The sequence below is a fragment of the Botrytis fragariae genome (assembly GCF_013461495.1).
Source record: "Botrytis fragariae strain BVB16 chromosome Unknown tig00000112, whole genome shotgun sequence".
In the NCBI taxonomy this organism is placed as follows: Eukaryota; Fungi; Ascomycota; class Leotiomycetes; order Helotiales; family Sclerotiniaceae; genus Botrytis; species Botrytis fragariae.
In genome coordinates, this window is record NW_023500997.1 from 212,888 (window position 1) to 225,167 (window position 12,280).

The 12,280-nt window shown below is 41.3% G+C and overlaps 5 protein-coding genes across 5 annotated transcripts; 2 read left to right on the forward strand and 3 right to left on the reverse strand.

Annotated features, from left to right (window-relative positions):
* Nucleotides 1-130: 130 nt before the first annotated feature.
* Bfra_007620 (putative gpi ethanolamine phosphate transferase 2 protein) lies at nt 131-3,141 on the reverse strand (the record flags this gene model as incomplete). Its single annotated transcript, XM_037337991.1, has 9 exons — nt 131-714; nt 773-1,239; nt 1,290-1,564; nt 1,611-1,834; nt 1,883-2,262; nt 2,316-2,443; nt 2,508-2,799; nt 2,851-2,895; nt 2,942-3,141. 9 exons carry the CDS (start codon nt 3,139-3,141, stop codon nt 131-133), a joined length of 2,595 nt encoding a protein of 864 aa, XP_037190054.1.
* Nucleotides 3,142-3,496: 355 nt separating this feature from the next.
* Nucleotides 3,497-4,127, reverse strand: Bfra_007621 (putative gpi ethanolamine phosphate transferase protein; the record flags this gene model as incomplete). Its single annotated transcript, XM_037337992.1, has 3 exons — nt 3,497-3,763; nt 3,826-3,882; nt 3,935-4,127. 3 exons carry the CDS (start codon nt 4,125-4,127, stop codon nt 3,612-3,614), a joined length of 402 nt encoding a protein of 133 aa, XP_037190055.1. The 3' UTR covers nt 3,497-3,611.
* A 499-nt stretch (nt 4,128-4,626) lies between these two features.
* Nucleotides 4,627-6,671, forward strand: Bfra_007622 (putative miz zinc finger protein; the record flags this gene model as incomplete). Its single annotated transcript, XM_037337993.1, has 7 exons — nt 4,627-4,786; nt 4,935-5,147; nt 5,199-5,267; nt 5,323-5,666; nt 5,771-5,876; nt 5,929-6,154; nt 6,209-6,671. The coding sequence occupies 7 exons, from the start codon at nt 4,627-4,629 to the stop codon at nt 6,669-6,671; spliced, it is 1,581 nt and encodes a 526-aa protein (XP_037190056.1).
* An 825-nt stretch (nt 6,672-7,496) lies between these two features.
* Bfra_007623 (putative phosphoserine aminotransferase protein) lies at nt 7,497-8,873 on the reverse strand (the record flags this gene model as incomplete). The annotated part of the gene is made up of 2 exons (XM_037337994.1): nt 7,497-7,869; nt 7,951-8,873. The coding sequence occupies 2 exons, from the start codon at nt 8,871-8,873 to the stop codon at nt 7,497-7,499; spliced, it is 1,296 nt and encodes a 431-aa protein (XP_037190057.1).
* Nucleotides 8,874-9,457: 584 nt separating this feature from the next.
* Bfra_007624 (uncharacterized protein) lies at nt 9,458-9,862 on the forward strand (the record flags this gene model as incomplete). The annotated part of the gene is made up of 1 exon (XM_037337995.1): nt 9,458-9,862. The coding sequence occupies one exon, from the start codon at nt 9,458-9,460 to the stop codon at nt 9,860-9,862; it is 405 nt and encodes a 134-aa protein (XP_037190058.1).
* Between the last annotated feature and the right edge of the window lie 2,418 nt (nt 9,863-12,280).

The following is a 12,280-nucleotide window of genomic DNA, read 5'->3' on the forward strand; positions in this document are numbered from 1 at the left end:
GAAAAATTGGCTTGCTTTTATGTTAATAAAAAAAAGTCTTCAACCTTCTTCCCCGCCTATCCCTAAAGAATGCAAATTCTCTCAACTTTCCTCTTTTGTAACACTATTCCTACAATTCTGCTACCTTCCCTTAACTCAGCATCCTCCCCAAAGACCACAATCCTCCACCAACCAACACATTTCCTCCCAAATGCATCCCCGCACTCCAAGCCATGGTATACAAAAATTTGGGACTAAAAACTGTCCAAATAAAAAGATGCGTTCTCAATACTGTACAGGCTATCATCGTCGCCGTCAAGCTACTCGCTATGAATATCGTTAATAGGGTTATATGATTACCCCAAACATTCTTTCGCTTCACTCCGTCCTTCTTCCATAACTTCAATAGTAGGAGATTACCAGCTGAAGTGAAGTAAAGAGGACCAGCCCAATTAGAGATGAAAATCAAGACGCCGACTGCGAAGACATTGTAGGAATCAACGCCGTTATACGCAGATGAGAGATCAATTGATGAAATTGCATTTGAGTTCCCGAGAGCGAAGAAGGAAGTTTGTTGCAGGAGGAGGGTGGTGGTTGTGATCTCTATAAGGGAGAGATCGAGGGTTGAGAGGATTGAGTATTGAAGTTCAAAGACTAGAATCAGGGGGATGTTGGTTGCGCGAGTTTGAGTTATGAGAAGAAGGACCATGAGGTCATGAATCGTACGCATAGGCACTTGAGTTTGGTTAATCACTAGAGAACTTCGTAGTGGCAGTGAAGAAAAGGAACTTACCATTTTGACGTTTACTTGGTGGGCTAAAACTAGATAACACAGTGTATACTAGGCAAGATGCAATACCAATAAAAACTAATCTTGCTCGGAGAACAAGTGGGATTCCAGTATCATTATCTGCCATGGTCTTTGCTATACCTGCCAGAAGTTCGGGTGAATCTTCATTTGTAAATGCAAGTTTAAATGTAATTGCTGCGGTGGCCAAAAGTGTTGAAATACCACCAGCAAGAATTTGTGGGAAACGAGGCAATCCTTTACTGGCGAGCGATTGAATGTTCCAAAGATATGTAGCGCCTACAAGTGTCCATAGTGTCAATCGATGTTGAGAGAAAAATGTTCGAGCGATATCAGGGTCGCCAGCGAATTTCTGGCCTGTTTGATTCCAGCGTCTAGAAATTCTGGTGGCGACTAGAATCATTATGGAGCTGATATTCAATAGCCAAAGTCCATGAGATTGGCGACGTATACTAGGAATTCGTTAATTTTGAATCAAGGGGCAAGATTAAGAGAATCATACTTCTTGATCGATAAGAGAAACAGCCACCCTGTAGTCGTCCAATACCAGAAATGCTGCTCCTCTTCTACATAACTACTGGCAAACATCATAATACCATAGGACAAGCAGATAGCTATAAAGGGGATGCTAGCTTTAAGATTGTTCACAATGAGTGGCCCTGCCGCCACCCCTGCCATTACTGAAGCCAGAGCTGCGATAACTTGGCCAGTAACCAACTTTTTGACATCGTAATTACTAGCAGTGCCACTCATCAGCTCTTGAGCTGCCTTCAACCACTAAAATTTTGTTAGATATTGAACATGGTCATGAAGTAAGACCTACTCTTGTGACGGCTGCGACCCAAACAGCATGGTCTTGCTCGTTAGCTTGGAGACCAACTAAACCTTGCGTAATGCTTTTCCATTGGCATGCCAAGTCATCAACACTACTTGATAGATGGTGGCAGTTCCCGGAAGGCCCATCGTTTTCAAATGATGGAAACGTTGCAGTAACAACGCTGAGAATCTGCCTAGCATTTCTCAATAAAATTTGAACACGGTCGTTTTCTTTTGAAAATTAGCGAACGAGCTTAATCGTTGACTAGACAAACATACTTTTGGGCCAGAACAGTAAGAAGTCATCAATGAATGCTCCTAAATTATTTTTTGGTATAGGAAAGCCAAGCAGAGCTCCAAGTGTAGGAGCAATATCAGACTGTTCAACAGTTTTGTAATACTGGAATTCCTCTTCAAATGGAGCAGGTACCTCGAAACGCTGACGCTCATGCCTAAGGTCCTTGAACTTTGGTGACATGAAGACAAGAGCTGGGGAGGTTTCTCCTGGAGCAGATCCACCATGATTACCAGCATCATTCATTCCGTGATCACCACATAACACTAAGAGGGTCGAGCTCAGATGATCTTGCGCTTCCATGTTCTCATAAATCAATCGGACAATACCATCCATCTCTTGCTGTTTGGGAATCATGTTCGGGCTGGTAAAGGAATTAGTCTCTCCTGTAGAAATTTCACAAAAGCAAAATCTTACCTCCGTGGACCTGCTTTGTGACCAATATGATCTAGTCCAAGGTAGTGAAGAACCATAGTATTCCAATCATCCTTCATCAACTCCTCCGGAACATGTCTGGTCACATTATTGTCCACTTCAGTGAAATCCTAACAGAAATTTATATTCAGCTACATTCATGCTATGTACATTCTCAGCCACTGGATGACTGACCGAAACAAAGAAGCTTGAAGTTCCATCTGCTCTGTCAAAAGTTTCTGGGAATAGCTTCAACCAAGTATCATCTCCATACATGATCATCTTTCCTCTTCCTCTTTCTTTCATTTGTGCTAGCCATGTATCTTGAGTCGCCAGAGAAGAGGATGTATCGGATTCAGCGAAATTCAGAATCACGTCGAGAAATGAAGGTATAGAACCCGTTGTTATGGCTTTTATTCTTGGCATAGTAATGGTAGGAGATGTCGCATGAGCTGTGAATGGAAGAGCTGCGCCATTTGAAATGAGACTGTAGAAAGAGTTAGTACGGGTCAAACAAGTTTGCAGATATGCAATCAACCTTTGAGTAAATTGGAATCCTGAATTATTTGAGAATACAAAGTCGCTGTTAAGGTTAGCTCTCATGTCAAACTCTGCTTCAAATCTTCTACCTTCTCAGCGCATCAACAACCATAAAGATGACCTTATCGAATGGAGCTTCCGGGGGAGCACCATATTCCAGAGACTCATACTGTGCCAATCCAGATAGAAAGGGCTTGTAAGGAAAGAAACCACCAGCAAATATCAATATAGCAATTGGAATGAGAACATTTGCTACCACGAGCAAAGAGTTTCGTATTCTTGAGGCCATCTTGTGCCTTTTAGTCCTGACCCATTGATTGCTTGTGTAGAATCAACGATATGTTAGCTTAAGAAGAAGACAACTATGTAGTTCAAACCATTCTCTGCCATTTGTATTTATGTAAGAGAATAATTTAGGAAGTTCGTATTGAGAGAAGCTAGGTGTCAGGTTGGCGAACGCGTTTTGGCGTCTGGGATAAGAAATCCTTATCAGTCGACATGGATAAATCAGATATTTTTTGTGCAATGCATGTGTGAGGGGAAGAAGGGTCTTTTGTATACTGGAGACGGCGGAAAGGTTGAAACTTTCAAATTCTTGGTATAATCTAACATCTCGAAGTCCTTTGAACTACTCCTCAATTTTATCTGCCAGAAGGTGTAACAAAACCCTCATCATGAACTCCATGCCCCCCAAAACCAGACAGTCCAATGCGCCTATAAATTATAATTGATTTTCGACTTCCAACATCTCAATGCTCCTCAGTAGATCTTCTGCTTTCTACCCCCTCCTACTTTCTTTCCGTTCTTGTATGTAGTGAAAGTCATTTGGGATTTGCGACTGCTAACTCTTCTCTTCGAAATACGGTTCTTTGACTTGGAGCCAGCCTTGCTGATAGCATCTACCTCCATTTCTGCGGTTTCATATGTCAGTCAAAGATTCGAGTGGGCGCTAGATCTTAGAGTCTTAAAATACCTTCGGATGGCTTTTCTTGAGCTGCGGTGGTGGCTTTCGAGGCATCTTTTGCAGATGCTAAATAGAATATTAGAGAACAAATCATTTGAAAGGAATGTTTATTCCGTACCCTCTTCGCCCTTTCCTTCTTTTGCTTCCATGTCCGCATCTTCTGTCTTCGCTGATGGCTTTGGTTGCGAAATCAACTCCATAAGTTTCGCATTCAACCTCTCTGCTCGTGCATTCTCGACCGGACCAAAGACTTTCGCTTTTAAGGCGGAATTATTTGCCTTGATAGAACTTGAGCGCGCACCCTTAGCCATTGTTGTGTTTGGATATGATAAAAGGATAAATTATAGGATACTGTAGAGGATTGTTGAATGTTGTGGTAGATTGTAGAAAAATCGATGTAAACTTCTTCTTCTTCTTCTTCTTCAAATAGCGCAATGAATGATTTTGATAGATTTCCATTCACTCACTCAATTAATCTTTTATCTTAGCGGCAAAATCTAAAGCCAATAAATTTATTCTGCCAGGTATCCCTCCCTTACCGCCTTCTTCATTGAGTTTCGTGACTTCCTTCCATTACGACTCGGAGTTGAACATTGAATTTCACAATTTATTCCACGACAAGAAAGGCGAAAGAGCAAAGGAGTATTTGGAAGAGCAAAAACAAAGATCAATTTGCTGCCATCGTCAATACCGTAAGGAAAATCGAAATCATACTCTTTACAATTCTTACATCTGTTCACCATTTCCAAGTCTTTCTAAACTCCTCAAAAACTAATTATTTAGCTTGTTCAGCACCATCAAGGATAGGAAATGGCCTCGATGGGGGGTGGTAGTTTCCTCGACCCAGAACCATATGTGCGAAAGGTGAAAAATGGTGGCATGCTCAACCAAACACTGAAGAACATATGTTTAGCTGAGGATATGAAAGTAAATGGTGTCAAGGCAGAATTACAGACGAGAATTGTTGATAGTAAGTCGTTTGCATCTTGAAGAAGTTGATGATCGCATCGCGAATTGCCGCACTGCGCATTCTCATACTATGGTCTACCGGCGCTGCGATTCTACAACAGCTTGTCAGAAGGGAGAACAAAGCTGACAATTTATTACTTTCGTTATAGGAATCAGATTTTATGCGAATGCGCCAGACGAAATCAAATTCAATCGGCTAGGGCGTATCATAGACCATCCAGAGATAGTAGCTGCTGGAGTGCACTCACGTCCATATCAAGGATCAGCTTCTCCAGCTGCCAATTCGATGTCCAACGGCGCAACAAATTATTCTGCACCTAGAGCAGCTATGCAGCCATATAAGCCCATGGGTTATGGAATGAGTATACGAGCCCACGATATTAGGATTGTGCGCCTGGTCTAATTACTCATAGAGCTTGAATTCAAACCAAGTCCATTCTACGATATCGTCGAGCAAATTGGGGAGGTCAAATTGTGTGATGGTAGATACTTCCTTTCCTGGGTTCTATTTAAAGTATGCTAATCATGATTGAATAGCCATGAATCAACATCGCCATACCGTTAACATCCCAGTCAAAGCTCAGAACCATCCGATCTTGTCAAAAGCTCAAAATGACCCCACGTTGAGGGTAATGATATTTTGCGCGAGCGAAGGTAATGGGAGACAAGATATCGCTTTTCCTCATCAATCAGAGGTCAAAGTGAATGGAGGAGATGTAAAGGCAAACCTGAGAGGATTGAAAAACAAGCCTGGATCAACTCGACCGGTCGATATTACCAAGGAACTGAGGTTGAAGGTTCTTGGATATCAAAATACCGTCGAGATGACCTATGCGTTGACTACAAAGGCAGGTCTCAATGGAGCTTTCGTATCATCAGAGGTGAATAAACACCACGCGATCCTACCATGTTTTTCTCCAGGATTTACAATGTGTTGTTTATTAACTTTTGTACCGCGGAATTGCAGTGCTAACAAAAACTTCAGAAATTCTATTTGGTTTTATATGTGGTCAAGTTAATTCCTGTCCCAGACTTGGTCAAACGATTACAGGCTGGCAAGAAAATTACAAAGGAATCTGTGATCAACGAGAGTAAGATGCCATTCCCTCAAAATTTGTCTTCTGGAACCTAATTTCTTACAAGTGATCAATAAATCACGAGATGCGGACATTGTGGCTACTGCTTCAGTTCTATCACTGAAGTGTCCATTGTCAACCTTAAGAATTGATTTACCTATTCGATCAATATCGTGTAGGCATAACCAGTGTTTTGATGCTACTTCCTATCTTCAATTACAAGAACAAGGACCAACTTGGCTATGTCCAATATGCAACAATTCTGCACCTTTTGAGACATTAGTCGTTGATGAGTAAGTTGGTTATCCTTTGATGGGCAGGTTCAGGTTTGCTGACAGATTTTAAAGATACGTAAAGAATATATTACAAAACACATCAAGATCCGTTGATCAAGTTACAGTTGAACCAGAAGGACAGTGGAAACTCTACAACAGACCAGATGCCATATCGTCACGACCCGGTGTAGCTTCAAGCGATTCCTCTGATGACGATGACGACTTGATCGAAGTCTCCCCAGGTGGAAGGAAAGCCAGTACACCAATTACTAGGAATGGTACCTCGAACGGCACTTTGAATCAAGCACAAAGTACTCGCGACTCCTTATCGGCAGCACCATCCAATCGATCAAATCCAATAAACCCATCAACAGGTGGTAAAAGACCCATCTCGGAGGTCATTGATCTATGCAGTAGTGATGAAGAAGAATCACCTGCAAGACCACCGAAAAGACAAATGACTTCGTCATTCTCTGGACCAAGTTATTTAAGCGGTGTAGCACCTGTTCCTAGACCGAGTTACCTAGATTCTTGATTGATAAAAGCGTTAGCTAGGGAAAAGTAGATTCAGAATATCTTTGCTTTTTAGCATCTATGATTTCTTTTCGAACCTGTTTTCCCTAGCTACCTAGTTAATTGTACGATATTTCTTTTAATTCTTGAACATGGTTGGTATGATACGAGATGGGCGTTTGGGGCTATGATGACATTGTCTGGAATAAATTTACTTCGGTCTACACCTGGTTGGGATGGATAGGTTGGATTACCAATGATTTGCTTGACAAGCCATGGGAATTGCAGCGAATGGAGTTTTTTTATGGTAGGATGGATCGAGAAGATGGGGAGGAAGACATAATTTGCCGATTGCTAGTTGCTGATTTATGAATTGGCTACTTAGTTTCTCCTGGAATCAACGGATGTATGAGCTGTGGGCCATGGGCTGTGGGCTTTGAGTAGTAGATTACAGGGAAGAAGTGCATATCTACATAGGTATTTTCGACGACGCCCGTGAAATATGAAATATACTTTCAAAAGATGGTACTCCGTTGATGATGAGTGATAATGTGATTTAATCCGATACATTGTTGTGAGGGATATAACACATATTCTGTACTACACATGTAGATGAAAACTCCTTGTATAATATGGCCCTGTCACTCAATCCCTGGTTCAAACGAATAGGTGTGCCATACTGATCTACCGATTATACATAGAGAGGACAAATACTACTACTTTCAAATTCGACATTTTATTATCGATAGCAAAACTTTTGTAAATATAATACAAAGACCATGTTCATATCGAGCATTTTACGTCTCCCCAACTAACAACCTCGCACTCACCCACCTTTGAAATACTCTCACTTCTTCTCCGCAAATTCATGGATCCACGCTGCCAAGTTCTCCGCTCCCTCCAAAGTAATAGTATTATAATTACTAGCTCTAATACCACCTACACTTCTGTGACCTTTCAGTCCGGTCAAACCTCTCTCAGTGGCACCTGCTAGGAATGATTTTTCGGCTTCGGAGATATCTTCCGATGCGGTGACACGGAAACAGATGTTCATTCTTGAGCGGACGGAGACGTCGGGGACGACTTTGTAGATGGAGGGGTGGGCGTCGAGAGCGGAGTAGATGAGGGTGGATTTTTTGTTGGAGAGGGTTTCTTGGCCGGCGATGCCGTCGGGGTAGGTGGTGAGGAGTTTTTGGAGGACGAGGCCCGCGATGTAGACACTGGGTGGGGTGTTAGTGGGAGGTTGGGTAGAGTGGGTATGGGTATGAGAAGAGGGAGGGGAGGGGGGTGGAGAGACTTACTCAAATATGCTTAGGGTGTTGTAGAGACTGTTGTTCTTTGCAATTGTTTCATAAGAGAGAACAATGGGACCAATTGGTAGTCCAAGTTTGCGTAGGAGAGTTGGAGCGGGTGTTGCGACGACAGGGGGGAGGAGATTCTTCTTGATAATCACCACGGTGATTCCTGTACTTCCCAAGTTCTTCTGTGCACCGAAAAAGACGACGGAGAAATTCTTCACGGGAATTCGTCGCGAGAGGATATTGGAAGACATATCTGCTACTACGATGGGTTCATCTTCTTCTCCATTTGGCTCTAGAGATTTTGGGAACCCGGGGAACTCGACTCCATCGACCGTTTCGTTGTCGCAATAGTATACCATTGCTGGATTCTTCGAGAGTTTCCAATCTTTCTCCTCGGGGATCTTGCCAAATTTGCCATCGTTGATCTTTCGTCCATCCGCGACAATATTGACATGTTCTGCGCCTACCAATCTCGCCGCCTCCTGACTAGCTTTGAGAGACCATGATCCCGTAACCAAATAATCAATTTTAAGCTCATCATCCACCGCCTTCTGAAGTTCCTTTACCAGCGCATCTTCTGGAATATCCTTATCCGAGGCGATGCCCAAACCCTTTAGAATCTTTTGTTTTCTCTTCTCGACCCAGACTCCAACTAAATTGTATATCGTTGCGGAAAACTCTCCACTGCCACCTCCTTGCATGAAGAGGATTTCATAATCATCTGGGACCTCCAAATATTTTGCCAAATCTGCTTTCGCGGTGTTCAACACATTGGCGGCGAGTTCAGATCGATGCGAATGCTCTGCTAAACCAAGACCGGTACCATTGTAATCTACGAGGGCTGCGGCTGCGGTTTCAAGGACATCGGTGGGGAGGAGTGCGGGACCGGCGCCGAAATAGGTGATTTCTGAACGGGATGGCATTGTTGATTGAGTTGGTGAAAGGGATGAATGTGCTGGCAATTGTGAGGTTTCGAGTTTATTCCAGATAATTGAATTGTGGTGAATGTTTTGAAAGTTTGAAAATTATTTTAATTGAATGGTTTTAAAGAAATTGAGTCAAATAATGACTCTTCAACTTTTGGGATTTAAAGCTCGAATGATTCATATGGGTGGTGGGGTAGTGTCGCACTAACTCAAACTAGGTATTAATGGACCTCTCGCTTGGTGGGTTGGGACAGTAGTAGTGTACACTGTAGTTCTTCAAGAGTTTCGATCGTTTCTCTGGTGTGAAAAAAAAAAGGTATAAAAATAATTTCTGAATAGATTTCTTTTCATTTCTTAATCATTATACGAAACCCTAATCATATAACTTTTAATTTGTAATTTTTAATCATAAATCATTCAGCCGTGAAAACTACACGCATTCCTGAATATCAAATCCATACCGAAAGACAACTTCTCCTATCCTCACAGCCGAAAGAAAAAAATCATACGAGTACCGACCGATACATATCGAACATAAACTCCACTTCACTCCAATCAAAAATCCACACACGGACGTCAAAATGCGTGGTCACTACAATCCAATTCGTTCTCTCAATACACATCCATGTCGTTCTCTCCCACCTATCCAACCGAGATCTCGCGTCATTCAACCCCGCCATCTGGATTCCTCCCCCACAATTACACCTCAAACGAGAATATTTGAATGGTGGGCTAAGAAAATAAAGGGGGAGAAGATTGCTTTCGGAAAGAGAGTTCCTATTGCATTGGCTGTAGGAGGGATTATTGGGGTTGTTGCTGATGAGAAGATTAGGGAGAAATTGTTGAGAAGAGGAAAGGGGGGTGAAGGAGGAGATGGGGATGGGGGTGATGTAAATGGTATGCCGGCACTTATTATGGGACCTAGGAATAAGAGATTGACGGATGACATTGTCTTTCAACTCGAAGATGCTGTCGGATTTATCTAATACCCGAGTTTCCCAGATGGAATTTCTATTTCTGGAATCGAAGAAGGGAGGAATATTTTGTCGCTTGTTTTTCGTCTATCGTCTGCCATTTACAGTATCATCCACCGTTCATTACCTACCATCTATCATCTAAAATCTACGAATTGCAGAGAAACCTCACAACCCGAATTGATCAATCAATCACTCAGCAATTCAAAAACAAAAACTGCGAATTTTAATCGAACAGTTCTCCCTACTTGCCGTAAAATCTCAGTGCCGGCACAGCAAGAAATTTCTCTGGAACAGGTTTCTCTTTCGATACGTATCTCATTCTTCTCTTTCATTGTTGAACACGGAATAATAATACACCACTTCGATTAACACTATTATATCTACCACATCAATTTCTACAATAATCAGATCACCGCTTCAAATTACATCAATATCATTAATACAATTACAATCTACTACTACCAACACTTCAACTTTATATCGCATACACCACACACACATACATATACACTACACATATACACACACCACACCCATTCACCCATCCCAACCCACTCTTTTCCAAAAAATAAGAAATGCCACCCTCATTCCTCCTCCGCAAAACAATCAAAACTCTCATCCGTCTTGACCGAGTTCTCCTTCCTCGTCCACCACCTTCATCTCATCTCGCTCGTCTAGCTACCCGTTCATCATTGACAAACCCAATGAATAGGATGAGAGTATGGTGGTGGGAGAAAACGCCTATGCAGAGAAATTCGGCTGTGATTAATATTTCGTTGCTATTGGGAGTGGTTTTGTTGGTGGGTGTTGAGGTGAGGGATATGTGGAGGATGTGTGGAGGGTATCGAGAATTTCGAGGGTATTTAAAGGGGGAGAGGTGGGGAATGGGGATGAAGGAGGCGAAATTGGATGAGGTTGAGTAATTATTGGGAGAGGGAGAGTACAAGGGAAGGGCGGAAGGGAGTTTATAACTAGCTGGGTCTATTCGTACATATGGTTGGAAGATTAATATAGTGCTCAGCATGCCCACATCGTCGCATTATCTGAGTATCTGTACATTATGGGTTAGGGCGTCGATGGTTGCTATCCACTTATCTTTGCACTTTGGAGTCAGAAGAACGATTTCAAGTTTCACTGCTAGATGAGTATGACATGGAATGGAATGGATATTCTTCAAGGGATCTTCTTGGGCTGGCTTGGAAATGGAGTTTTATTTTGGATTGGGGATAAATTTTATGGCTATACTTGGAATTCACAGACGGATTGGAAATCATAGAGCTCCTGGGTCATCATTGGTATAGGGATGAGGGCAGAAGCTTTATTTTGTAGATATAGATCATGAAATTGGAGTTTAGACGTACTAGTATGTGATACTAGGAATCAATATATTCTCATCGCTCATAAACATATGCTTATATACTTATGTATACGTATCAGCCTTCACTCACGGATATCACAAACCTCACAACCCTCATTAACTCCCCCTCCTTCCCTGTCCCCTATTTCTTCGTCCATACATATATACACAATCAAAACAGTCGCATCAAACTCCTCATACATATACTAATATATTAATGAATAAACTTCAGAGCGAATGTCTTCGAACCGCTTTCATTCTTTTATTGTTTTATGATCTAAATATTATCCTCCTTCTTTCCTTCAATGTATCCTCCCATTTCTCTTCTCAGAATTAGATATCAAATTAATACATAACTATATGAAAACCTATAATCATCACCATCCTCCCCCTCTCCTTTCAACTTGAACAATTTCCTAAATACAGATTTCCATTTCCTTTTATTACTACTACTTAGATCTCCATTCCTCTCATTCTCTCCCCTCTTTCCTCTCATTTCTCTCTCTCTCCTCCTCGTCCCCTTTTTTCGCCTAATCAATACCCCAAAATCCTTTTTAAATTAGATCTATATTTTTATTTTAATCTAGATCCTAGTTATTCTTATTTTATATATCATATAATTTTACTATTGTATCCTATTGTATTTTATTGTATAATATTGTATTCTATTGTATACTATTACTTTATATCTTATTCTATTCTTTTACATCTCATTTTATCCTACCTATATATTTCATTACTTTACATACCACTTCACTTCACTTCACATTTCACATTTCATATCTCATATCTCATCTCATCTCATCCTATCACTCTCCATCCTATTATTCCTCATCTCATTATATCCTATTTCTTGATTTCACATTTCATCTCATCTCACCCTATTATGCTCCATCTTATTATATCCCATTCCATCACTTCCTATCTTACTACTTCACTTCATTTTTCATATCTCATCTCATCTCTCCCATCCTGTCCGATTACTCTATATTCATATTATTTTCTTCAATCTATTCTATCTCAACACCTTATGAAATTGATCAAGATTAATGAAAGTCAAATTCAAGTTA